This window comes from Oncorhynchus tshawytscha, linkage group LG33 (genome assembly GCF_018296145.1).
Source record: "Oncorhynchus tshawytscha isolate Ot180627B linkage group LG33, Otsh_v2.0, whole genome shotgun sequence".
Taxonomy (NCBI): Eukaryota; Metazoa; Chordata; class Actinopteri; order Salmoniformes; family Salmonidae; genus Oncorhynchus; species Oncorhynchus tshawytscha.
This window is the reverse complement of record NC_056461.1, coordinates 17,638,861-17,664,923: the sequence shown is the minus strand read 5'-3', so window position 1 is coordinate 17,664,923 and position 26,063 is coordinate 17,638,861. Positions and strand designations below refer to the sequence as shown.

Below are 26,063 nucleotides of genomic sequence, written 5' to 3'. Positions count from 1 at the left end.
TGACTTTTGAAACCTGTATCAAGCAAAGGGTTTCACACATGCTCAGTTCTTGGGTTGCAAGCGTTAAAAGAGTGGAAATTTGAAATGGAAGTTATGGAACTCCCTTGGGTGCTTCTGTTATGGGAAAAGGTTCACAATGATACTGACATTAAATGTGGAGAATGATACATTTGCATCTGTTGGCCAGTAGGATTCATTTCAATGCCATTGTAGGCTATTGTAGTCGACCATTTGATGCAATAAATATGTTGAAATGGTGATATCACTGGAGTCATTGCAAATCAATTTGTGTTACTTGTGTTAATAACTAGCCTATAACTTCAGTTTGTTGTTGTAGCCTTGTGTTATTATGCAATTATTATTAAATTGGAGGTTATCAATTGTGATCATGGTCACAGCTCTACCACAAAGGCATCATTCTCCACATCTAATGTCAGTTACATTGTGGACTTTTCCCTGACATGAGATGGCCTATCTAGATGGCTATATGCAACCTGCATATATCTCAGCAAACCATGGCAAAGTTGAATTGCAATTATTAGCCCAGACTTTAGTCAGTAGCCTATGCCTATTGAAATAACCAGTAAATCTCGCAAATAAGTCAGTCATTTACAGTGCCTTTGTAAAATATTCTGGCACCTTGACTTTTTCCACATTTTGTTACGTTAGGTAAAACAATTTCCTCAGCAATCTACACACAATACTCCATAATGACACAGCGGGGGGGAAAAAAATGTAAATTTTTGCAAATTTTATAAAAACAAAAAACATATACCTTATTTACATAAGTATTCCAGACTCTTTGCTATGAGACTCAAAACTGAGCTCAGGTACATCCTGTTTCCGTTGATCATCCTTAAGCTGATCTACAAATTGATTGGAGTCCATCTGTGGTAAATTCAATTGATTGGACATGAATTGGAAAGGCACACACCTGTCTATATAAGATCCCACAGTTGACAGTGCATGTCATAGCAAAAACCAAGCCACGAGGTCGAAGGAATTGGATGTAGAACTCCGAGACAGAATTGTGACGAGGCACAGATCTGGGGAAGGGTACCAAAACATTTCTGCAGCATTGAAGGTCCCCAAGAACACAGTGGCCTCCATCATTCTTAAATGGAAGAAGTTTGGAACCACTAAGACTCTTCCTAGAGCTGAACGGTGAGGTGACCAAGAACCCGATGGTCACTCTGACAGTGCTCAGAAGGACAACCATCTCTGCAGCACTCCACCAATTAGACCTTTATGGTAGAGTGGCAAGACCGAATCCACTCCTCAGTAACATGCACATGACAGCCCGCTATGATTTGCCAAAAGGCACGTAAAGACTCTCAGACCATGAGAAACAAGATTCTCTGGTCTGATGAAACCAAGATTGACCTCTTTGGCCTGAATGGCAAGTGTCACATCTGGAGGAAACCTGGCACAATTCCTACGGTGGATTGAAGCAAAGATGAACGGAGCAAAGTACAGAGAGATCCTTGATGAAAACCTGCTCCAGAGCACTCAGGACCTCAGACTGGGGTAAAGGTTCACCTTCCAACAGGACAACGTCCCTAAGCACACAATCAAGACAATGCAGGAGTGGCTTCAGGACAAGTCCCTGAATGTTCTTGAGTGGCCCAGCCAGAGCCTGGACTTGAACCCAATCTAACATCTCTGGAGAGACCTGAAAATAGCTGTGCAGCAACGCTCCTCATCTAACCTGACAGTGCTTGAGAGGATCTGCAGAGAAGAATGGGAGAAACTCCCCAAATACAGCTGTGCCAAGCTTGTCCCGTCAAGACTCGAGGCTGTATTCGCTGCTAAAAGTTTTTCAACAAAGTACTGTGTAAACGGTAACATACATTAAACCCGTTTTTGCTTTGTCATTAAGGGGTATTGTGTGTAGATTGATGAGGAAAAAATACAATTTAATCCATGTTTGAATATGGCTGTAACATAACAAAATGTGGAAAAAAGGTTCTGAATACTTCCCGAAGGCACTTTATAACGGTTTGTAGTCTTAACATCTGACACATAATAACGGCACAATTGCCAGAAAAAAGGGATTAATTTACAATTATAAAATGAGTGGTTGGAGCCCTGAATGCTGATTGGTTGAAACCTATGGTATATCAGACCGTGTACCAGGGGTATGACAAAACCTTTTTCTTTTGCTGTTTTAATTACGTTGGTAACCAGTTTATAATAGCAATAAGGCACCTAAGAAGGTTTGTTGTATTTGGCCATAATACCATGGCTGAGGGCTGTGTCCTAAGAACAGTCCTTAGTCATGGTCGATTGGCCATATAACACATTTCCTTGGGTTTTGAGAGGTCATTGGTCTAGAAATTTTTGCTTAACCTGGCAACCCTGCTCAATCATCTTGTACTGGTTGCGGAGAGAAGGTTTATGCTGAAAGACAAATTCCAGTGTAAAAAAAAATAAAGGGGGAGGGGTGTCAATGTAAATAGTCCGGTGGCCTTTTGATTAATTGTTCAGCAGTCTTATGGCTTGGGGTAGAAGCTGTTAAGGAGCCTTTTGGTCCTAGACTTGGCGCTCTGGTACTGCTTGCTGTGCTGTAGCAGAGAGAACAGTCTATGACTTGGCGCTCTGGTACTGCTTGCCGTGTGGTAGCAGAGAGAACAGTCTATGACTTGGGTGACTAGAGTCTTTGACCATTTTTTGGACTTTCCTCTAACACCACCTAGTTTATAGGTTCTGGATGGCAGGATGCACATTTATCTTCTGCACATTTATCACTCCAGTGTTTAATTGCTAAATTGTAATTATTTCACCACTATGGCCTATATATTGCCTTACCTCCCTTATCTTACCTCATTTGCACACACTGTATATAGACTTTTATATTGTGTTATTGACTGTATGTTTGTTTATTCCATGTGTATCTCTGTGTTGTTGTTTGTGTCGCACTGCTTTGCTTTATCTTGGCCAGGTCTCCGTTGTAAATGAGAACCTGTTCTCAACTGGCCTACCTGGTTAAATAAAGGTAAAATAAAAAAAATAAAAAAAGCTTTGCCCCAGTGAGGTACTGGGCCATACGCACTACCCTTTGTAGCGGTAATGCAGATGCAAAATAACTACATAGATTTAGTTTCATAATTACCAGCTGGCTAGATGTGCGGTACCGGTCAAAAGTTTGGACACAGCTTCTTTATTTTTAAAATGTTTTACATTATAAAACTATGAAATAACACATATGGAATCATAACACATATGCAATCATTCTTCAAAGTAGCCACCCTTTGCCTTGATGACAGCTTTTCACACTCTTGACATTCTCTCAACCAGCTTAATGAAGAATGCTTTTCCAACAGTCTTGAAGAAGTTTCCCTACATGCTGAGCACTTGTTGGTGGCTTTAGCTTCACACTGCGGTCCAACTCATGCGGTCCAACTCAGGTGATTGTGGAGGCCAGTTCATCTGATACAGCACTCCATCACTTTCCTTGAAAAACAAATGATAGTCCCACTAACCGCAAACCAGATGGGATGGTGTATCGCTGCAGAATGCTGTGTGCCTTGAATTTGGAATAAATCACAGACAGTGTCACCAGCAAAGACCGTGTCACCATCACACCTCCTCCTCCCTGCTTCGCGGTGGGAACCGCGTTCACCTACTCTGCATTTCACAAAGACACAGCAGTTGGAACCAGAAATCTAAAATTTTGACTCATCAGACCAAAGGACAGATTTCCACCGGTCTAATGTCCACTGCTTGTGTTTCTTGGCCCAAGCATGTCTATTCTTCCCATTGATCTCCTTTAGTAATTGTTTATTTGCAGCAATTTGACCATGAAGGCCTGAGTCACGCTACCTCCTCTGAACAGTTGATGTTGAGATGTGTCTGTTACTTGAACTCTGTGAAGCATTTATTTGGGCTTCAATCTGAGGTGCAGGTAACTAATGAATTTATCCTCTGCAGCAGAGGTAACTCTGGATCTTCCTTTCCATTGGTGGTCCTCATTAGAGGCAGTTTCATCATAGTGCTTGATGGTTTTTGCGACTGCACTTGAAGAAACTTTAAAAGTTCTTGAAATTTTCCGGATTGACTAACCTTTATGTCTTAAAGTAATGATGGACTGTCATTTCTCTTTGCCTATTTAAGCTGTTCTTGCCATAATATGGACTCGGTCTTTTACCAAATAGGACTATCTTCTGTATACCACCCCTACCTTGTCACAACACAACTGATTGGCTCAAACGCAAACAAATTAACTTTTAACAAAGCACACCTGTTAATTGAAATGCATTCCAGGTGACTACCTCATGAATCGGGTTGAGAGAATGCCAAGTTGTCATCAATGCAACGGGTGGCTACTTGAAGTATCTCAAATAAAAAATATATTTAGATTTGTTTAACACTTTTTTGGTTACTACATGATTCCATATGTGTTATTTCATAGTTTTGATGTCTTCACTATTATTCTATAATGCAAACAATAATAAAAATGTAAGAATAACCCTGTAGTGAGTTGTGTCCAAACTTTCGACTGGTTCTGTAAATGTTATTATTAATCTAATCTTGAAATCTATAATCCAATAGCTTAGCTAGCTATTTAGCTATTATTTCATAGTGTCTAGCTAGCTAGCCAATTTAGCATGTGTCCCTATAACGTAACATGGGGTTTGTTTAGCTTTCTAATTGATTAGCAGTAGCTCCGCAGTGGCTATTTTTGGTAGCTAGCTAGTTATGCATGACAAACTGGCAAACTGGGCGCTCCGTCTGCTGTTTCCTGAAGTCCACGATCAGCTCCTTTATTTTATTGACTTTGAGTGAGAGGTTATTTTCCTGGCACCACACTCCCAGGGCCCTCATCTTCTCCCTGTAGGCTGTCTTGTCATTGTTGGTAATCAGGCCTACTACTGTTATGTTTTCTGCAAACGTAATGATTGAGTTGAAGGCGTGCAGGAGGGGGCTGAGTACTCACCATTGTGGGGCCCCAGTGTTGAGGATCAGCAAAGTGGAAGTGTTGTTTCCTACCTTCATCACCTGGGGGCGGCCCTTCAGGTAGTCCAGGATCCAGTTGCACAGGGCGGGGTTCAGACCCAGGCCCCCAAGCTTAGTGATGAGCTTGGAGGGTACTATGGTGTTGGTTCTGGATTCTGTTCCTCAAATAATTGAGTTATTTTCCGGTTTTCAGTTGTTTTCCCTGAACCGGTTCCAACTTTTGTGTGCGACAAGGACTATATCGTGTTAGTCACATCATTTCATTGGTCAATCATCAATGCTGATGTCATAGTGGCTATCTAACCAGGAAAGAACATCTAATCGCTATCTCTTAGCAGGGTAAGGACACCACCATTGCATTCCTCTCACCATGGACGATGACCCTGTGGTAAACAAAAGATGCTATGTCAGACAAAACACAACAAACAGCAGAAAGTTGGATTATTTACAAGCCTGATGGTTTCTACTGACTGTGGACATTTTGGACCCCAGAGACACATTTCTGATCATAGCCCAAAGGTGGTTTATTAAATTCTTCAAATTGTTCATGAGTTTGTCAATCAACTTGTTCTTAACAAATCAAAACCATTGTTTAGTGTTTCTGTATCAATATTAACTTTTTTTAAATTAAAGTCCTTTGGGGTTATTTGGACTCCAGCCAAAAACACATTCTGCTAATAGTAATTTGATAGAAAGTTAGTTTATTTTAATTTCGGTTCCTCTGGAGACATAACAATACGTTATCCATGCCACCAGAGGGATGAGGGGGACCTTTATCAGTGATTTTGACGAGATAGATAGATCCCCATGTACTCGTCCAATATTGTACTTTTTTATATATTTTATGTATATACTCACTACTGTTCAAACATTTGGCGTCACTTAGAAATGTCCTTGTTTTCCATGAAAACATACATTAAATTAGTTTTAAAATGAATAGGAAATATAGTCAAGACGTTGACAATTTTTTATTTAAATAATAATTGTGTCCTTCAAACTTGGCTTTTGTCAAATAACCCTCTATTTGCAGCAATTGTGTCACGTTCTGACCTTTTATTTCCATTGTTTTGTCGTTATTTAGTATGGTCAGGGCGTGAGTTGGGGTGGGCAGTCTATGTTTGTTTTTCTATGATTTTGGGATTTCTATGTTTCGGCCTAGTATGGTTCTCAATCAGAGGCAGGTGTCATTAGTTGTCTCTGATTGAGAATCATACTTAGGTAGCCTGGGTTTCACTGTTTGTTTGTGGGTGATTGTCTATGTTAGTTGCTTGCGTCAGCACAGTTCTCATTATAGCTTCACGGTCGTTATTGGTTTGTATAGTTTGTATTCAGTGTTCAGTGCTTTCTTTAATTAAAAAATCATCATGAACACATACCACGCTGCATTTTGGTCTGCTCCTTATGACGATCGTGACAAATTGCAGCCTTGCAGACTTTTGGCATTCTAGTTGTTAATTTGTTGAGGTAATCTGAAGCATCTCTCACAAGTTGGATTGGCTTGGATCTGCTCCCACAACAGCTTAATAGAGTTGAGATCCGGTGACTGTGCTGGCCACTCCATTACAGACAGAATACCAGCTGACTGTGGCTGCTTCTTCCCTAAATAGTTATTGCATAGTTTAGAACTGTGCTTTGTGTCATTGTCCTGTTGTAGGAGGAAATTGGCAATTAAGTGTCATCCACAGGGCATGGCGGTGCAAAATGTAGTGATAGCCTTCCTCCTTCAAGATCCCTTTTACCCTTGTACAAATCTCCCACTTTGCCAACACTAAAGCACCCCCACATTGCCTCCACCATGCTTAACAGATGGCATCAAGCACTCCTCCAGCATTTTTTCTGGGTCTCACGAATGTTCTTCTTTGTGATCCGAACACCTCTAACTTAGATTCGTCTGTCCATAACACTTTTTTCCAATCTTCCTCTGTCCAATGTCTGTGTTCCTTTGCCCATCTTAATTTTTTATTTTTATTGGCCAGTCTGAGATGGCTTTTTCTTTGCAACTCTGCCTAGAAGGCCATCATCCCGGAGTTGCCTCTTCACTATTGACATTGAGACTGGTGTTTTGCGGGTACTATTTAGTGAAGCTGCCAGTTGAGGACATGTGACGTGTCTGTTTTTCAAACTAGACACTCTCATGTACTTGTCCTCTTGCTCAGTTGTGCACTGAGGCTTCCCACTCCTCTTTCTATTCTGGTTAGAGACAGTTTGAGCTGTTCTGTGAAGGGAGTAGTACACAGTGTTGTATGACATCTTCAGTGTCTTAGCAATTTCTCGCATGGAATTGCCTTCATTTCTCAGAACAATAACAGGCTGACGAGTTTCAGAAGAAAGTTCTTTGTTTCTGGCCATTGTGAGCCCGTAATCGAACCCACAAATGCTGATGCTCCAGATACTCAACTTATCTAAAGAAGGCCAGTTTTAATGCTTCTTTAATTAGAACAGTTTTCAGCTTTGCTAACATAATTGCAAAAGGGTTTTCTAATGATCAATTAGCCTTTTAAAATAAAAAATTATAAACTTGGATTAGCTAACACAACATGCCATTGGAACACAGGAGTGCTGGTTGCTGATAATGGGCCTCTGTACACCTATGTAGATATTCCATTTAAAATCAGCTGTTTCCAGCTACAATAGTCATTTACAACATTAACATTGTCTACACTGTATTTCTGATCAATTTGATGTTATTTTAATAGACAAATTAGCTTTTCTTTAAAAGTGTATATAAATACAGTTGAAGTCAGAAGTTTACATACACCTCAGCCAAATACATTTAAATTCAGTTTTTCACAATTCCTGACATTTAATCCTATTAAAAATTCCCTGTCTTAGGATCACCACTTTATTTTAAGAATGTGAAATGTCAGAATAATAGTAGAGTGATTTATTTCAGCTTTTATTTCTTTCATCACATTCCCAGTGGGTCAGAAGTTTACATACACTCAATTAGTATTTGGTAGCATTGCCTTTAAATTGTTTAACTTGGGTTAAACATTTTGGGTAGCAATCCACAAGCTTCAAACAATAAGTTGGGTGAATTTTGGCCCATTCCTCCTGACAGAGCTATTGTAACGGAGTCAGGTTTGTAGGCCTCCTTGCTCACACACACTTTTTTAGTTCTGCCTACTAATTTTCTATAGTGTTGAGGTCATGGCGTGGTGATGGTCACTCAAATACCTTGACTTTGTTGTCCTTAAGCCATTTTGCCACAACTTTGGACGTATGCTTGGAGTCATTGTCCATTTGGAAGACCCATTTGCGACCAAGCTTTAACTTCCTGACTGATGTCTTGACATGTTGCTTCAATATATCCACATACTTTTCCTTCTCATGATGCCATCTATTTTGTGAAGTGCACCAGTCCCTGCTGCAGCAAAGCACCCCCACATCATGATGCTGCCACCCCCGGGCTTCACGGTTAGGTTGGTGTTCTTCGGCTTGCAAGCCTCCCCCTTTTTCCTCCAAACATAACAATGGTCATTATAGCCAAACAGTTCTATTTTTGTTTCATCTGACCAGAGGACATTTCTCCAAAAAGTACAATCTTTGTCCCCATGTGCAGTTGCAAACCGTAGTCTGGCTTTTTTTTATGGCGGTTTTGGAACAGTGGCTTCTTCCTTGCTGAGCGGCCTTTCAGGTTATGTCGATATAGGTCTCGTTTTACTGTGGTACTTTTGTACCTGTTTCCTCCAGCATCTTCACAAGGTCCTTGCTGTTGTTCTGTGATTGATTTGCACTTTTTGCACCAAAGTACATTCATTTCTAAGAGACAGAACGCGTCTCCTCCCTGAGCGTTATGACGGCTGCATGGTCCCATGGTGTTTATACTTGCTTACTGTTGTTTGTACAGATGAACGTGGTACCTTCAGGCATTTGGAAATTGCTCCCAAGGATGAACCAGACTTGTGTAGGTCTACAATATTTTTCTGAGGTCTTGGCTGATTTCTTTTGATTTTCCCATGATGTCAAGCAAAGAGGAGTTTGAAGGTATGCCTTGAAATACATCCACAGGTACATCTCAAATTGACTCACATGATGTCCATTAGCCTATCAGAAGCTTCTAAAGTCATGACATTATGACGACCCTTCCACTCTGTCTGCCGAATTCTTTCTGTTTGCTCTTGTTTTCCTTAATAGGTTGTCAGTGGGCGGAGCCGGGAGGGTCGTCAGCGAAATGGGACACACCTGGGCTCGGGTGTCTCCCAGGATAAATGCACCTCTTCCCCATTCATTAAGGAGATGCTCTCCATGCAGACACAGATTTTGGTTGTGGCTGTTTTCGGTTGCTTGCGTCTGCACCGTTCAACACCCCTCATTATCACATTTATGCACGCAACCTCTCCCTTATATTACTGACTACTCACACCATTGTTAATTATATTTAGGTTACTTTAGATAAAATATATTTTGTTATTCTATATCTCCACGTTTCCTTTTTTTTGTTACGCACTTTGATCCGGTTCGTGACAAGTGGGGGCTCATCCGCGATAAGGTTGGTTCCTAGACATTTTGGCGTATAGCACTTTGTTGCATTATGAAGGACTACTACTCGTGTCATTTGGCTTACTAGTATGTGTGTTGTGTTTGGGAGAGAACTTGGAGTTAATGTTAAACTCTGTACGTGCGTTGTTTGCATCTTTTGTTACAGCTTGTTTAAGATGTAATGTTTGGTGCCCAGTACTGGTTGCCTTTGTTTGTTTGGTAAACTTGCAACTGCAGTGGATAGTTCGTTGTGTGCTGTGTTGGAGAAAGTACATTGGTTAGTTTCCAGGCCCATGCCCAGGCTGGAGACTCTTGCTCTACTCGCTGTTGGTACATTGGTTTGAGGAGGTGAGTACAATTTGGCTGTGTACCTCAGTGGGAGATTTCCTCTGTTAGGCTTAGTGACATGTTTCACATTGGAATATGTTGGGCATGGTTATTTTGTTTATTTTTGCGTGGTGTCTGTGGACTGAGCAGTTGTCTCGGGGGCACATCCGTGACTTGGGGGAATCTGCTAGCGTGCTGGGTGGTTTATTTCCTTGCCAGCGGGCTAGTGTGTAATTACCCACCGCAAATCCGCACGAAGACTAGGGTTGAGTTTCTGTAGGTTTTGGGGAAGCTCCATATATATATCTCATCTCTCATCTGTGGTGCCCAGTGTGATTGTCATTTCTCTGGTTGTGGTCTGGTGTGCTCAGATGGGAAGAGCCCTCCCACTCTGTCTGCCGAATTCTTTCTCTTTGCTCTTGTTTTCCTTAATAGGATGTTGGTGGGCGGAACCAGGAAGGTCGTCAGCGAAATGGGACACCTGGGCTCGGGTGTGTCCCAGAATAAATGCACCTCTTTCCCATTCATTGAAGAGACTCTCTCCATGCAGACACAGATTTTGGTTGGGGCTGTTTTTGGTTGTTTGCGTTTGCACATTTCAACACCCCTCATTTATCACATTTATGCACGCAACCACTCACTTACACAACTGGTTACTGACTACACACACCATTGATAATTATACACTGCTCAAAAAAATAAAGGGAACACTAAAATAACACATCCTAGATCTGAATGAATGAAATATTCTTATTAAATACTTTTTTCTTTACACAGTTGAATTTGCTGACAACATAATCACACAAAAATGATCAATGGAAATCAAATTTATCAACCCATGTAGGTCTGGATTTGGAGTCACACTCAAAATTAAAGTGGAAAACCACACTACAGGCTGATCCAACTTTGATGTAATGTCCTTAAAACAAGTCAAAATGAGGCTCAGTAGTGTGTGTGGCCTCCACGTGCCTGTATGACCTCCCTACAACGCCTGGGCATGCTCCTGATGAGGTGGCGGATGGTCTCCTGAGGGATCTCCTCCCAGACCTGGACGAAAGCATCCGCCAACTCTTGGACAGTCTGTGGTGCAACGTGGCGTTGGTGGATGGAGCGAGACATGATGTCCCAGATGTGCTCAATTGGATTCAGGTCTGGGGAACGGGCGGGCCAGTCCATAGCATCAATGCCTTCCTCTTGCAGGAACTGCTGACACACTCCAGCCACATGAGGTCTGAGCATTGAGCATTGTCATGCATTAGGAGGTACCCAGGGCCAAAAGCACCAGCATATGGTCTCACAAGGGGTCTGAGGATCTCATCTCGGTACCTAATGGCAGTCAGGCTACCTCTGGCGAGCACATGGAGGGCTGTGCGGCCCCCCAAAGAAATGTCACCCCACACCATGACTGACCCACCGCCAAACCGGACATGCTGGAGGATGTTGCAGGCAGCAGAACATTCTCCACGGCGTCTCCAGACTCTGTCACATGTGCTCAGTGTGAACCTGCTTTCATCTGTAAAGAGCACATAGCGCCAGTGGCGAATTTGCCAATCTTTGTGTTCTCTGGCAAATGCCAAACGTCCTGCACGGTGTTGGGCTGTAAGCACAACCCCCACCTGTGGAAGTTGGGCCCTCATACCACCCTCATGGAGTCTGTTTCTGACCGTTTGAGCATGCCACATGCACATTTGTGGCCTGCTGGAGGTCATTTTGCAGGGCTCTGGCAGTGCTCCTCCTTGCACAAAGGCGAAGGTAGCGGTCCTGCTGCTGGGTTGTTGGCCTCCTCCACATCTCCTGAAGTACTGGCCTGTCTCCTGGTAGCGCCTCCATGCTCTGGACACTACGCTGACAGACACAGCAAACCTTCTTGCCACAGCTCGCATTGATGTGCCATCCTGGATGAGCTGCACTACCTGAGCCACTTGTGTAGGTTGTAGACTCCGTCTCATGCTACCACTAGAGTGAAAGCACCGCCAGCATTCAAAAGTGACCAAAACATCAGCCAGGAAGGATAGGAACTGAGAAGTGGTCTGTGATCACCACCTGTAGAAACACTCCTTTATTGGGGGTGTCTTGCTAATTGCCAATAATTTCCACCTGTTGTCTATTCCATTTGCACAACAGCATGTGAAATGTATTGTCAATCAGTGTTGCTTCCTAAGTGGACAGTTTGATTTCACAGAAGTGTGATTAACTTGGAGTTACATTATGTTGTTTAAGTGTTCCCTTTATTTTTTTGAGCAGTGTATTTAGTTAAATAAATAGATTTTGTTATTCCTCATCTCCACATTGTTTCCTTGTTGTTATGCACTTTGAGCCGGTTCGTGACATCATTTTCTGGAATTGTCCAAGCTGTTTAAAGGCACAGTCAACTTAGTGTATGTAAACTTCTGACCCACTGGAATTGTGATAGTGAAATAATCATTGGGAAAAAGAAATCCTGTTATATAAATACCATAATTCCTATGTTTTCAACTTGTTATGGTATTTATGTTGCTATAGCATTTAATTTGAAGTGACTTTACTTTTGAAACATCCTTCCGTAGGCTCTATATACCAATCCCATTGATTCACTAGCAGTGATGCTAATGTTGGCTGTGGGGTATGTAAAGTAAGGAGAACTAAGCCATGTTTTTGGTTTCTCAGATCAGTGGGTGAAACGCTTTATCAATTAAATTAAGTACAGTATGTTTCACATTTTGGTGTACAGCCCCTTTAAATTGCAGCTGTTTTTACCACAAATATGAAAACATTAATATTTACTTCAAGATTCTAAACTAACTGATACTACTGTATATACAATCCTGATGGTAAATCAGCCTTAGTACTAATGTGGGCTGCACATTTAAGTGAAAATGCATATTTTTATTGAACAATATATGCTAAATAATTCTAATATAACTATAAAATAAGTCTGTTTTGGTTATTTTTCTATTTCAGATAACATTACTTACATGTCCGATGTTTAAAAAAAACTAAGTTGCTATTTTGCTGTGATTGTTGCTTTTTCCAATAGTTTCTTATCAGGTCATAATGATCCCAGTTGGTAATCCGTGTATGTAAAATATGGTTGTAGTATGAGGGTTAATATATTGAACAAAAATATAAACACAACATGTAAAGTGTCGGTACCATGTTTCATGAGCTGAAATAAAAGATCTCAAATGTTCCATCTGTACAAAAATATTTTTTCTGAGGGTAATTTCTGTCTCTAAAGCTCTTGTTGGGAAAAACAAATTCTGATTGTCTGGGCCTGGCTGCCAGGTGGGTGGACCCATCGCTGCGCCCCTGCCCAGTCATGTGACATCCATAGTCTAGGGCCGAATGAATTTATTTCAATTGACTGATTTCCTTAACTGTAACTCAGCAAAACCTTTTAAATTGGTGCAGTTATGTGTCAGTTGACATGTGTTTTTAGTGTTTGTTTTTTAGGAATATAATTATTATTTATTCTCTCCCTTTTCATTCAGGGGAACCTGTGTTTAAGGCTATGTCCTGTTAAACACGGAATTATACATTTCATGTAAAATAAACCCTGTGGAATTACGCATCTGGCAAAACAAGCTCTGGTCCAAAGTCAACAGACAGGTGCTGCTGTACAGACATGTTTCTGAGGAATAAACTGTAGTTAGCGTGGAGTTTCACACTGACACTGCCTGGCATCTCATTTATGTTACAGCCACAAATAACACATTCTCGCTGTTGTGACCGTTTCAAAGTTCCACCTTGGTTTGGGGTTTGACAAGATTAGAAGTGACAAGATTGGAAGACAATAAGGAAAAAACGATCAGAATATTTATTGTGTGAAATATTTGCCAACATTACTTGTCGTAAAATAAGAATAGGAAAAAAATGTTTTACAAATATATATATATATATATATATATATATATATATATATAGTCATGCCCATTCACCCTATGAATGGCACACAATCCATGTCTCAAGGCTTAAAATTCCTTTAACTGTCTCCTCTTCATCTACACTGATTTAACAAGTGACATCAAAAAGGCACCATAGCTTTCACCTGAATTCACCTGGTCAGTAATTTGTTTTGTACACTCAGTGTATATAAAAACATTCACATTTTCATAATAAAACTTTTCTTTGACATTTTATTTGTATATGCTGTAATTGTTCCTCTTCAAAACGGTATGGCTCACAATTCTCAACACCCACAAAATGTACCTTTGCTGTCTACGTGGTAAACCTGTAGTTTCGTGACTGTTATTAAACTTTAAAAAATATTTATTTCTATGCTACTTCATGTTCAAAACAAATCCCAGAGATGAAGGCACAAAAATAATTCATTTTGGATAATAACTTCACTCCAGTGCATAATAAATTGTTAGCAAGCTTCAAAAGATAAAAACACAGAATATTAAAAGACAATTCATATTCTGTAGTATTTCAAAAGTGCTACAATGCCCTTTGAACTGTGTCTTATAACTGAAACAGTACTCTATATACATGTATATTTGTTGTGTCAGGTCATTTCTCTATGCAATATTGTATGTACAGTAATGCGTGCTTTTCCAAGCGTCCAATGTCAACATTGACATGTTACATCTTTTGCCCAGAGTGCATCTTGTTTTCTGTAAATTAGCAGGAGTGTTGGCTTGTTGCATTCTGTTCACGAGGAGCTTGAGATGAGCCTCTTTAACTTCATGAACTCCTCAGTTGTCAGTGGTATTAGAGAGGAAGATGAGGGGTCCACCATCAAAGCCTTCCTAGAGTTTTCCACCATTCCCTGGGATGTGTCTGTACTACAGGCTAGGGATGTGGGGCCTACATCATCCCGCTCCAGAGACTGACTGCTGGGGTGGATCTTCAAGGGGATTGGCTGGGCTCTGTCCCGTAGATCATGGGGGTGCATGGGACTTGGGTGGTAGGGCCTCCTGGTGTTCTCCTGTTTCTCCCAGGGGTACAAGTCCCTGCTGGCCGGATGATGTAGGGTGCTCCCTGATAGCTGAGCCTTGTAGCTGGAGATCTGGTATGGCGCCATGGAGTGGCAGTGACTGGAAGTAGGGGAGGTGGTGGTGGGGCTAGGCAGGTTCCTGTACCTCTCCAGACTCCTCTCCCTCAGGTACCCAGAGCTCCTATCCTGGTCTCTGTGAGGGCTGTGGAAGACCTGGTCAGCATGGTTCGCCATGGTGAGGGAGATGTCGGTTCTGGTCTGTGTCCTCTCCCTTGGCTCTGGTGGTGTTGGACCCTGCAGGGATGGAGCCCCTGGCCGTGAACCAGCAGGCCCACACAGCAGGCCTCCTTTTATCCAGTCTTGGAGAAGCGCCAGCGGGATCTGGATCTCCATCCTTCCCCCTGTCTCTCTGGGGGGGCTGGGCAGAGCGCAGCTGAGATTGAGAGGCCCCAGACTGTGCTTGGGGCTTTCTCCCCTCTCCCCCCTGGGCCAATCAGGGTATTCTCTCTTCAGGGGTCTAGGGACGTGGACCATGGAGGGGGCGCTGGCCTTGCGACTCTGCAGTGGACAGGAAACGGGGGACTCTGTCTTCATGCCTGGGCTAGAGGCTGGAGTCGGGCTGCGGGAGGAACCACCAGAGGAGGAAGTGAGGTCGATGACATAGCCATCTCTGGTTGCCAAGGGGTAGAGGTAGGATCTCTCGGGGGGTGACTTCCCCTCCGGTGTCTCACAGCCCTCGTCTTTAGCCATCTCCTTGGTGGGGTAAAGCGGCGAGGGCGTATTCAAAAACTTTGGGGATTTGTTGGAGGGAGGAGGGGCAAAGGACGAAGCAGGCGGACCGCCTGACTCTAGGCAAGATTTCTTGCAACTGAGGTTGAGTGGCTCATTCCAGTCTGAGGAGCACTTGTACCGGTTGGCCAGGAGGCGCAAGCGCTCCAGAGGCTGCTTGGCCCTTTCTGTCTGCCCTTGAGGGGAGGGGAGATATGGGGGTTGGGGTCTGGGGTGGCTGCTGGGGTGGCTGCTGGGGGTCAGAGGTGGGTGGACATAGGGGGGCAGAGCGGGGTGGCTAGGGTGGTGATAGTTTGGATGGTAGTGTGCAGGCATAGGGATGATCCTCACTCTGGAGTCTGTCAGGAAATGATGGGGGTTCTGAGAGGAGAAAATACCAATAATGAGTCAGTCAATTCATGTAAATGTGTGTGTGTGCTTGCATATGTGTCTTAGTGTGTATGGCTGCGTTTAGAGAGGCAACCCAATTCTTTTTTTCACTAATTGGTCTTTTGACGAATCAAATCAGCTCTGAAAAATATCTAATGTGAAAAGATCTGATGTGATTAGTTAAAAGAACAATTAGTGGGTAAAAAAAATCTGAATTGGGCTGCCTCTGTAAAAGCAGCCTTTGTGTCTTTGTCTTCATCTGTGTGCAGGCACTTGTCAGTGTGTGTGCGTATGTTTGCTTGTTAGTGTACCTGTTGCTGGGAAGTCTGGAGAGCGCCATATGTCATGCTACGTTTGGCTGTCCTGGGGCACTCTTCCTCCTCACTGAGACTACTGTAATGTAAACGCTTCTGCTGGTGCCGTGGCAGGACCTCCATGTAGTTTTCTCCTTTTACATGACACTCATATGCCAGAAGCAGCCTACGACAACACAAAGGCCATTTTTGAAACTGCACCAATTAAAACATGCCACGCACACACATCACTGACTTGCACACGTATACTGTATTGAGGGTCTCTACCTGGTAGTATTCAAAATATCTGTGTCAAAGACATGCGAGCACACAGCCATGTGCAAAACCGCACGCGTCTACGCACACATACACGCAAGCACACATTACATATAAGATGTTTGATACGTTTTCTTTGACATACTTCTCATAGTGTCTACGGGTGCAGGTGGCTGCACTGGTGCTTCTGGGGTTTCCTCCCAGGGTGTTGTATACTTGCTTCCACTGCTGCTGGGTCGTTACCTGGTAGAAATTCAGCTTCATTTTAACATGGTGTCGTTGTGTACATTGTAACAAAAACATACATGGAATGTGGCCCCATTACAATAGTTCTAAAACCGGGTGAGAGGGTTAGTACAACTAAGTACAACTTTCCAGGATGTTCGGTGAACTTTGGGGTTTGACTTGCAACATGAATTGCTCACACCTATTTTAAATCGAAAAACTGAAACCTAATACGCGTTGGAAATGATTGACATTGTTTTACCTGGAGGTAGCCGCCCATGCTTTTCACAGTCTTGTACATCATGAACAGATCGACTAGAAACACAGAACAAATATACAGAATATCAGCTATACATTGTCTGAGAGATGTCAACAATTGCTGTGTGTGAGTGCATGCAGTGTGTGTTTGTGTGCGCGCACCTATGTTTCTCTGCGTGTAGTACACTCACTTTGTTTGAAGCCCAGGTGTGGTATTCTCTCTATGGGTGTATCTCTCTTCTTCATGTACAGATAGAGGTCTTTGAGGAAGGTCTCCTCTCCCATCTCTTTCTCCTGTTCTGAGGGTCTCTCCTCTTGCGCCTGGGCCATGATGCCTGCCTGTGAACACACACACACGACGCAACCACACCATTACCACAACGTTTACACATTATCCCGAAGAAGGCAACAAGCATTGTGTTGTTCATGCATCATTGACGTTCATAGGTAACATTTTTCATAATAGCCCAACAGTATTTTATAATCATTTATCACCACATACACAGGTGGGTCCCCAAGCGAGATCTTTTAAAGCACGTTTTCTGCAGTTCCACACATTTTGCCATGGGGATAATACGTTTAGATAACTGGCTAGACTAAATTATCAATCTAAAAATTGTTAGCTGACATGGCTATTCAAGTGATTGTTAGTGACTAACAAAAGAGGAGACAAACTGCTAACCACTACTATTCTAACTCGCAACAGTAAGTTGAAACCCCGACTGAGTTCCTTTGGGTCGGGGAGCGACCGCTCATGTCGCTTATGCCCGGATACAGCTGTGCACATTCTGTACACAACATATTTACAATGCACATAAAACATATTTGACCGTGGCTTGACTGCAAATCAAACAATGAGTTTGACTGATGAACGGACAAATAAAACGACACGTTTGACTACTGTATGCATTTCAACGGGTCTTTAAGGGCCCACAGTCTCTTGATTGACTGCCAATCGGTGTTCACAAATATAACTAATTGATGATGATGACTAAGGTTGTTTGACTGATCACGGTTAAATCCGTTGTTTGACTGATCACTTCAACCATGTTTGTCCCTGGCACAGTGGTACCAGTGTCAACACCCAGGCTGTCACAATCAGCAAACATTGCCACTGAGCTGACTGTGGTCACGGCATAGATCAGAGGCTTGATCAATGCAGTCACTGTTTCCTATACTTTTACTTAACTGTTGTATTGTTTTCTATTGGAGAGGACAGACCAATCATAGACTAGGGATGCATTCAGTGAGGTGAAGCGTTCACACTGCATATAGAAATCCAACAAATAAACCCAATATTATTCCCTATTTTGCTTACTGGTACATCATGTTATACACAATACTTTTCTATCTAAATGTTGTGTAACTTTTCACCCTCCTGAAAAGACTGCTGAATAAGTGCCAGATGTGCCCTGCCGAGCTAGGAAAGTGGAGAATAGTCAGAGACGGAATATGGCACAGTCTCACTTGGTCCTGTGAGACGTGTACATATCTTTGGGCTACTTCATTGCTCCACATGTCATTGAGATCCACTATATAGTATAGAATATATTTTTTAAATATGTGTCTCATGTTTCTGTCATGTTTTTTATTATGCTGTTTCAGGCATTGATGAATCTACTATAAATCTCTGAGAGATCTGTCTTCTATATGGTCCTTCGTTGGCTACTTCCTATGTGAATTAAAAGTAAAAATATTGTGCTTGTCTTATTATTTCATTAAAGTTTGTTATTATCTATGCATAGTCAGTTTAATAACTCAACCTACATGTACATATTACCTCAATTACCCCGACTAACCGGTGCATTGACTCTGTACCGGTACCCACTGTAGCATTTCACTGTAAGGTTGTATTCGGCATATGTGACCACAAACAGCAATTTGTTTCTGAGACACCAGACAGTTTGAGAGCAATCTAGAGCGACACCATCACTCCATGTGTGTTGACATACCAATGGCTGGTTGCGCTATGGATTGCGAATCAAATTAAATAATATAAATATATTACGTATTACATAATGACATATTACAGAACTAAAATAGTTTCTTCCACTTTGGGCATTTTTTCCAAATTAAATTCCATATCCCCTTTTTGTATTGAATAATTATGACATTTAATGGAAATATGACCCTAAATCACACAAGAATATGGAGATATCGTTAGTACCAAGAGTATTATCAGTAGCTCCAACATTTGACATCGGTGCCTCCTCTCAGTTATGAAGACTTAGGAAATTGGGAAGAAACCAAGATGATATCAGAACCAGCAACCAAGCTGTAGGTAGCTTAGAGTAACACTAGAGTATTTAGCGGTGGTGCTCACCTGTGATTTCAGAGACAGAATAGAGGTGGCTAGGTCTCAGTCTCAGGCCTCCACACCAGGCTGCAGCACATCCACAGGCTCTATAGATCAGTGTTTTATATCTGCAGATTGGTAGCTTCAATACAGTCTCCACTCCTGTTTTCCACAGTATTGTCACCTCTCCCTGTCACACACACATACTAACACACACCTGTCCTGTGCCTTCTGAATGACACCAAGGTCCAACGCTCTTGGGGAGGTGAATTCCCAGACTTCTTCCTGCTATGTGTTGGAAGTCAGACCAGTCCAACCTGTTCATGGTAGAATGTCAAAGGCTTGGCATCAGAATAGTCCACAGAATTAGGTAGGACATTTTTTTTTAAATAGCTGAGAGAAAGGTCTTTTGTTCACCATTGGTGGTGATGATAGCAATTCAGTCATGCATAATTATTATTTGTTTATTTGTTAATGCCTTTTTCCTGTGTTGATGATGCTTACGTTAGTAGATGGTGAGATGTAAACAGATTTTAGGCAAGTATGTGGCCCTTTGCCCAGTAGAAACCAGAACTAGCATCAAATCAACGTTTATTTGTCATGTGCGCCGAATACAACAGGTGTAGACCTTACAGTGAAATGCTTACTTACAAGCCCTAACCAACAGTGCAATTTTTAAGTAAAAAAATAGGCATTAGGTGAGCAATAGATAAGTAAGGAAATAAAATGCAGTGAATAATTGTTTTTACATGTTTTTTTATTTAACCGGGTAGACCAGTTGAGAACAAGTTCTCATTTACAACTGCGACCTGGCCAAGATAAAGCAAAGCAGTGCGACAAAAACAACAGAGTTACACATAAACAAACGTACAGTCAATAAATCTATGTACAGTGTGTGAAAATGTAGAAGAGTAGGGAGGTAAAGGCAATAAATAGGCCATGGAGTTGAAATAAACATTTAGCATTAACACTGGAGTGATAATGTGCAGATGATGATGTGCAAGTAGAGATACTGGGGTGCAAAAGGGCAAGATAAGTAACAATATGGGGATGAAGTAGTTGGGTGTTCTACTTAGATTGGCTGTGTACAGGTGCAGTGATCGGTAAGCTGCTCTGACAGCTGATGCTTTCAGGGAGATAAGTCTCTAGCTTCAGTGATTTTTGTAATTTGTTCCAGTCATTGGCAGCAGAGAACTGGAAGGAAAGGCGGCCAAAGGAAGTTGGCTTTGGGGGTGACCAGTGAAATATACCTGCTGGAGCGCGTGTTACGGGTGGGTGTTGCTATGGTGACCAGTGAGCTGAGATAAGGCGGGGCTTTATCTAGCATGGACTTACAGATGACCTGGAGGCAGTGGGTTTGGCGATGAATATGTAGTGAGGGCCAGCCAATGAGAGCATACAGGCGGGAGGGTTTGGGCAGCGATTGGTTGAAGAGCATTACTTGCATTTAAAAGCAGTTGGAGGCCTCAAAGAGCTTTCTATGGCATTGAAGCTCGTTTGGAGGTTTGTTAGCACAGGGTCCAAAGAAGGGCCAGGTGTATACAGAATGGTGTCGTCTGCGTAGATGTGGAGCAGAGAATCACCAGCAGCAAGAGTGAATTCATTGATGTATACAGTGAAGAGAGTCGGCCCGAGAATTGAACCCTGTTGGCACCCCCATAGAGACTGCCAGAGGTCCGGACAACAGGCTCTCCGATTTGACACACTGAACTCTGAGAAGTAGTTGGTGGACCAGGCGAGGCAGTAATTTGAGAAGCCCAGGCTATTGAGTCTGCTGATAAGAATGCGATGATTGACAAAATGAAAAGCCTTGGCCAGGTTGAAGACGGCTGTACTGTCTTTTATTGATGGTTGTTATGATATCGTTTAGGACCTTGAGCGTTGCTGAGGTGCACCCATGACCAGCTCGGAAACCAGATTGCATAGTAGAGAAGGTACGGTGGGATTCGAAATGGCCGTTAATCTCTTTGTTAAACTTCTTAATAAGCCTAGGCGTCCCGCTAGCGGGACAACTTCCGGTGAAACTGGAAGTTGCGCAATTCAAATAAATAATCATAAAAATTCTGGATATTAAACATTTAGGTACATACAAGTGTCTTATATTGATAGAAAGCTTACATTATTGTTAATCCAACTGCACGGTCCGATTTACAGTAGCTATTACAGCGAAAGCATGCCATGCGATGGTTTGAGGACGGCGCCCCACATCAAAATATTTCTCCACCGGCACAGGTTTCAATAATTCACAAATAACTATTAAATATTCACTTCCTCTGATTTGTCATCCAAAGGGTCCCAGCTTTAACATGTAGTGTCATTTTGTTAGATAAAGTCCTTCTTTACATCCCCAAAAAGTATTTGAAGGTGGCGCCGTCGATTTGAGTAATCCACTCGTTCAACATGCAAAGAAAGGAGTCCGAAAATCTACCCCTAAACTTTATTTCAACAAGTCAAAATATGTTTCTATCTACTCCTCAGATACCCTATAATGTAATCAAACTATAATATTTCTTACGGAAAGAAGTATGTTCAATAGGAAACCGATTTTAGCAGGTGCGTCTTGTCTTCTTGGTTTGCACGAACACGGATTTCCAAGACTGTGTCCCTGGACTAAAATTTTTATTTTTAATTCGTTATTCAAGTTACAAGCCAGAAACCTTGAACATAGACTGCTGACACCCAGTGGAAGCCATAGGAATTGCATCATGGGAGGTGGAATTGACTATGCCCTTATTATACTGGCCATTGGAAGAGCATGGTCTCAACAAAAAAAATTCTGGTTGTTTCTTTGGATTTTTCTCCTACCATATCTATTGTGTTATGCTCTCCTACATTATTTTAAACATTTCTACAAACTTCAAAGTGTTTTCTTTCCAATGGTAATAATTATATGCATATCCTGGCTTCAGGGCCTGAGTAACAGGCAGTTTACTTTGGGCACGTAATTCAGGACAGGAAGTGGAGAAAAAAATGGCTGGATGGATATAGGTCTATAACAGTTTGGGTCAAGAGTGTCTCCCCCTTTGAAGAGGGGGATGACCGCAGAAGCTTTCCAATCTTTGGAATCTCAGACAATACGTAATAATAACAGTAGCGAGGCTATATACAAGAGTGAGGCACCGGTTAGTCAGGCTAATTGAGGTAGTATGTACATGAATGTATAGCTAAAGTGACTATGCATATATGATAAACAGAGTAGCAGGGGTTGGGACACACACACAATGCAAAAAGTCCGGGTAGCCATTTGATTACCTGTTCAGGAGTCTTATGGCTTGGGGGTAAAAGCTGTTGAGAAGCAATTTGGTCCTAGACTTGGCGCTCAGGTACTGCTTGCCATGCGAGAGAGAGAACAGTCTATGACTGGGGTGGGGGTGGGGTCTTTGTCAATTTTTAGGGCCTTCCTCTAACACCGCCTAGTATAGAGGTCCTGGATAGCAGGCAGCTTAGCCCCAGTGATGTACTGGGCTGTACGCACTACCCCCTGTAGTGCCTTGTGGTCGGAGGCCGAGCAGTTGCTGTACCAAGGCAGTGATACAACCAGTCAGTATGCTCTGGATGTTGCAACTGTAGAAACTTTTGAGGAGCTGTGGACCCATGCCAAATCTTTTTAGTTTCCTGAGGGGGAATAGGCTTTGTCGTGTCCTCTTTACAACTGTCTTGGTGTGTTTGGACCATTCTAGTTTGTTTGAGATGTGGACACCAAGGAACTTGAAGCTCTCAACTACAGCCCTGTCGATGAGAATTAGGGGGCGTTCTCTGTCCTCCTTTTCCTGTAGTCCACAATCATCTCCTTAATCTTGATTACATTGAGGCAACAACATGCCTGCCAGTCTTTCCTGGTTGAGGGTTAACGAGAGATTGCTTCTTTTGTAGTTATGAGAAGCATTACTGTAGTGAAAATTCCAGATTGTCAGCATAATCAAATAACTGACAGCTCAGACACCCATAACCCACAAGACATACCACCAGGGGTCTCTTCACAGTCCAAGTCCAGAACGAATTCACGGCAACGCACAGTATTATACAGTGTGATGTTCGCATGGAACTCCCTTCCCATGTCCAATTACTCAAGCAAACAGAAAAATTAACTTAAAAAAATATTAAACATCTCATGGAACTGTGAGGGTACACACAAACACTACCATGCATACATTTTTGTTGTATTGTTTGTATTATTGATTTTTTAAAATTGTTTGTACACTATATCATTGTATTTTAAATGTGTGACTGTCCTTGTCTAGCAGTGTTTTGTGGACCCCAGGAAAAATAGCTGCTGCCTCTGCACAACCTAATGGGGATCCAAATAAACAAACCATTGCATAATGTTGTCTGAAAGTCATTTAGTATTCTTTATATTTTGATTGTTAAAACACAAACCTCCATCTTCAAACTAACCATATGTCAAATGATTGAGGAATTGATTTATTTTACGGTCCAATACGTTTCACAGGAGCCCAGCCCATATGTGATTACAAGATATTGGTACATAGTCCACAGTGTGTATATTGCAACATCTAACACAATCACAGTTTATAGTTACAATCAGATACAGAATTCATATTCATAACATTTTACCAAGATAATATATTGTCAGTGAAAACAAAAATATCCTAAGCCTTAAGAATCTCTCTCAATTAAACTGTTTTGATGCCGCAAGTCTTGATTTCAGGTGGGCCTTCACCAATAAAGGCAAACAAAGGAAAGGAGGGGTGCTCAACAACGATGACAAATCAGGAGCAGGATTTACCAAGAAAAACTTCCAAAGGGACTCAAGGCAGAAAGTTGGAGCACTCAACAAAAAAAAAGCAGAGATTGATTTATTTCAGCTCACTTTAAGCCATTGTATAGGATGCAAACAGGTGACTAAGGTTCTGATGTCAAGCTGAAGTCTTCCTCAAGAGTGGCAACTCTTGAATTTCAATGCAATAAAAGTTCATTGTGTGACTGCCTGTTGACCTAATGTGAGATACGATAGATAACCTGCTGTCTTATGCTTCTCAACCCAGTCATTAACACCAGGAATACAGGAAGTATCACATTCTGAACGCTGTTTACCCTCATTGACATATTCCGATGAAGGAAATCTATAGTTAGATCAGATGTGTCAAGATTGTTTTTGTTTGTGTATTGTATACGTTTGATTACATTTTCACACCTTTTCTTGCCATAGATTGAGGTGTCACATTGCAAGGCTGTACAGAGGTGTTGACAGCCTCATTTCCAACTATGAGACCAAGCGAGTGCAGCAGTGCAAATCTACATGTAGTTGAGCAAGCAATCTCAGTCAGAAGAGCGTGGTGCCAACACCACCAAGGCTCATGGGTTAAAAAAATAAAAATAAACTGTACAAAATAACAAAGTGGGTACAAAACCCGTCGCACACCAACACTAAATAGCACATCACATACAATCAAAACAATCGCTGACAAGGACATGAGGGGGAAACAGAGGGTTAAATACACATGTAATTGATGGGATTGGAACCAGGTGTGAAGGAAGACGAGACAAAACCAATGGAAAATGAAAAATGGATCAGTGATGGCTAGAAGGTTCGTGACATCGACCGCCGAACACCGCCCGAACAAGGAGAGGGACTGACTTCGGCGGAAGTTGACAGATTCTCGCTGGAGCCACACAGACAAGAGATTTATGCACGCATGGTTGTAAATCACATTGGATTAAAGCATCTGCTAATCAAATATGTTATTATATTATTACATTTGTGCAACCATTGGTGGAAAAATACTGAATCAAGATATATATATATATAATTTTTTAATCGCAACTTGAATGGACCACAATAGGGGACAACCAAACAATAAAGGGTAGCCTATGGAGGGCTTCGGGTTTAAAAAAAATTGCAACGGAAAACAATTCTTACAGGAAAATAACTTCTAAATATGAGGTTTACCGGTATTCATAGAGGTTCTCATCTCTCGTTTCATGGTGGGCATAGACACATGTAGCCTACATCATGCAGTGGGGTTTTAAGCAGATCCAAAGCATGGCTAAAATAATTTAGGCCTGACTACAATACATAGAATATAAATGAATGTCAGCTCACTGTTTTACCTTGAGTGTAACTTCCGTCGTTAAATGAAGACCAACGTGCAGCATGGTAGGCATTTTCTTTATTAAAATGTACTACCAATAAACACCTCAACGAACAGCTTCGGAGTACAATCCATGCAACAAACAAAAACAAGATCCCACAACAGAAGGTGGGAAAAACGATAGACAGCTGCCTCTGATTGGGAACCATACTAGGCCAACAAAGAAAAAGAAGACCTAGAACTACAAAACCTAGAGTACCCACCCTATTCACACCATGACCTAACCAAAATATAGGGAATAAACAGGGATCTCTAAGGTCAGGGCGTGACATTGAGCAAGGCACTTCCCTATAATTGCTCTTCTAACTCGCTCCGGACAAGAGTGTCTGTTAAATTACTCAAATGAATGTAGTATACGCAGATTTGACCTTTAAGGTTTGCTACCTCTGCTTTTGCTCAGATTGGGATTATTATGATTTTTTATTGGGAAATGTATACCTAATATTTCACACCACAATCAAATTTGTGAACATTGGTAATAAATGCCTAACTTACTACTAATAACACTGTTATTGGGCTAAGGATAGGATGAGACCATGAGAGAAACTTAAGAACAAAGTGCAATAAGGGATGACAAAATTGAAAATGACTCCTCATATATATTAGTATTCATGGTGTAAAGTCTAGATCTTATTGATTAGACCAGTGGTTCTCAACCTTTTCAGTTGCTGTACCCCCCCCCAAGGGTCCTAGTACCACTGGTTGGGAACCACTGAATTACATTTATTTTCCTGGAATGTGTATCTCATTAAATGTTGTAC

At 41.9% G+C, this 26,063-nt stretch overlaps 2 protein-coding genes across 5 annotated transcripts in view; one reads left to right on the top strand and one right to left on the bottom strand.

The window, feature by feature from the left end:
* Positions 1-26,063, top strand: part of LOC112234446 (rhotekin) — a 97,965-nt gene that overhangs the window by 55,234 nt on the left and 16,668 nt on the right. Inside the window, exon 13 of one of the 3 annotated variants that reach the window (XM_024402579.2) lies at positions 23,859-24,668. The exons of 1 other annotated variant lie outside the window; for it this stretch is intronic. The gene's annotated coding sequence lies outside the window, so the exon portion shown is untranslated. Of the gene's footprint in view, positions 1-10,200; positions 10,654-23,858; positions 24,669-26,063 lie in introns of those variants that run through there. One more of the 3 variants, XM_024402580.2, reaches the window with a different exon arrangement.
* Positions 13,909-19,449, bottom strand: LOC112234445. Of its 2 annotated transcripts, XM_024402574.2 has the most exons (6): positions 19,217-19,449; positions 17,085-17,232; positions 16,898-16,950; positions 16,556-16,653; positions 16,153-16,321; positions 13,909-15,832 (listed from the first exon to the last, which is right to left on the bottom strand). In XM_024402574.2, the coding sequence occupies exons 2-6, from the start codon at positions 17,221-17,223 to the stop codon at positions 14,399-14,401; spliced, it is 1,893 nt and encodes a 630-aa protein (XP_024258342.1). In that variant the 5' UTR covers positions 17,224-17,232; positions 19,217-19,449; the 3' UTR covers positions 13,909-14,398. The 2 variants fall into 2 exon arrangements, with proteins under 2 accessions (XP_024258342.1, XP_024258343.1); XM_024402575.2 differs by lacking the exon at positions 19,217-19,449 and having other exon boundaries at positions 17,056-17,158.

Coding starts and splice junctions, on each gene's coding strand:
- LOC112234445 (XM_024402574.2), bottom strand. CDS start 17,223: ATGGCCCAGGCGCAAGAGGAGAGACCCTCAGAACAGGAGAAAGAGATG. Junction 16,654..16,897: donor GCATGGGCGGCTACCTCCAG/GTAAAACAATGT, acceptor AATTTCTACCAG/GTAACGACCCAGCAGCAGTG. Junction 16,322..16,555: donor ACCCGTAGACACTATGAGAA/GTATGTCAAAGA, acceptor GTGTTGTCGTAG/GCTGCTTCTGGCATATGAGT.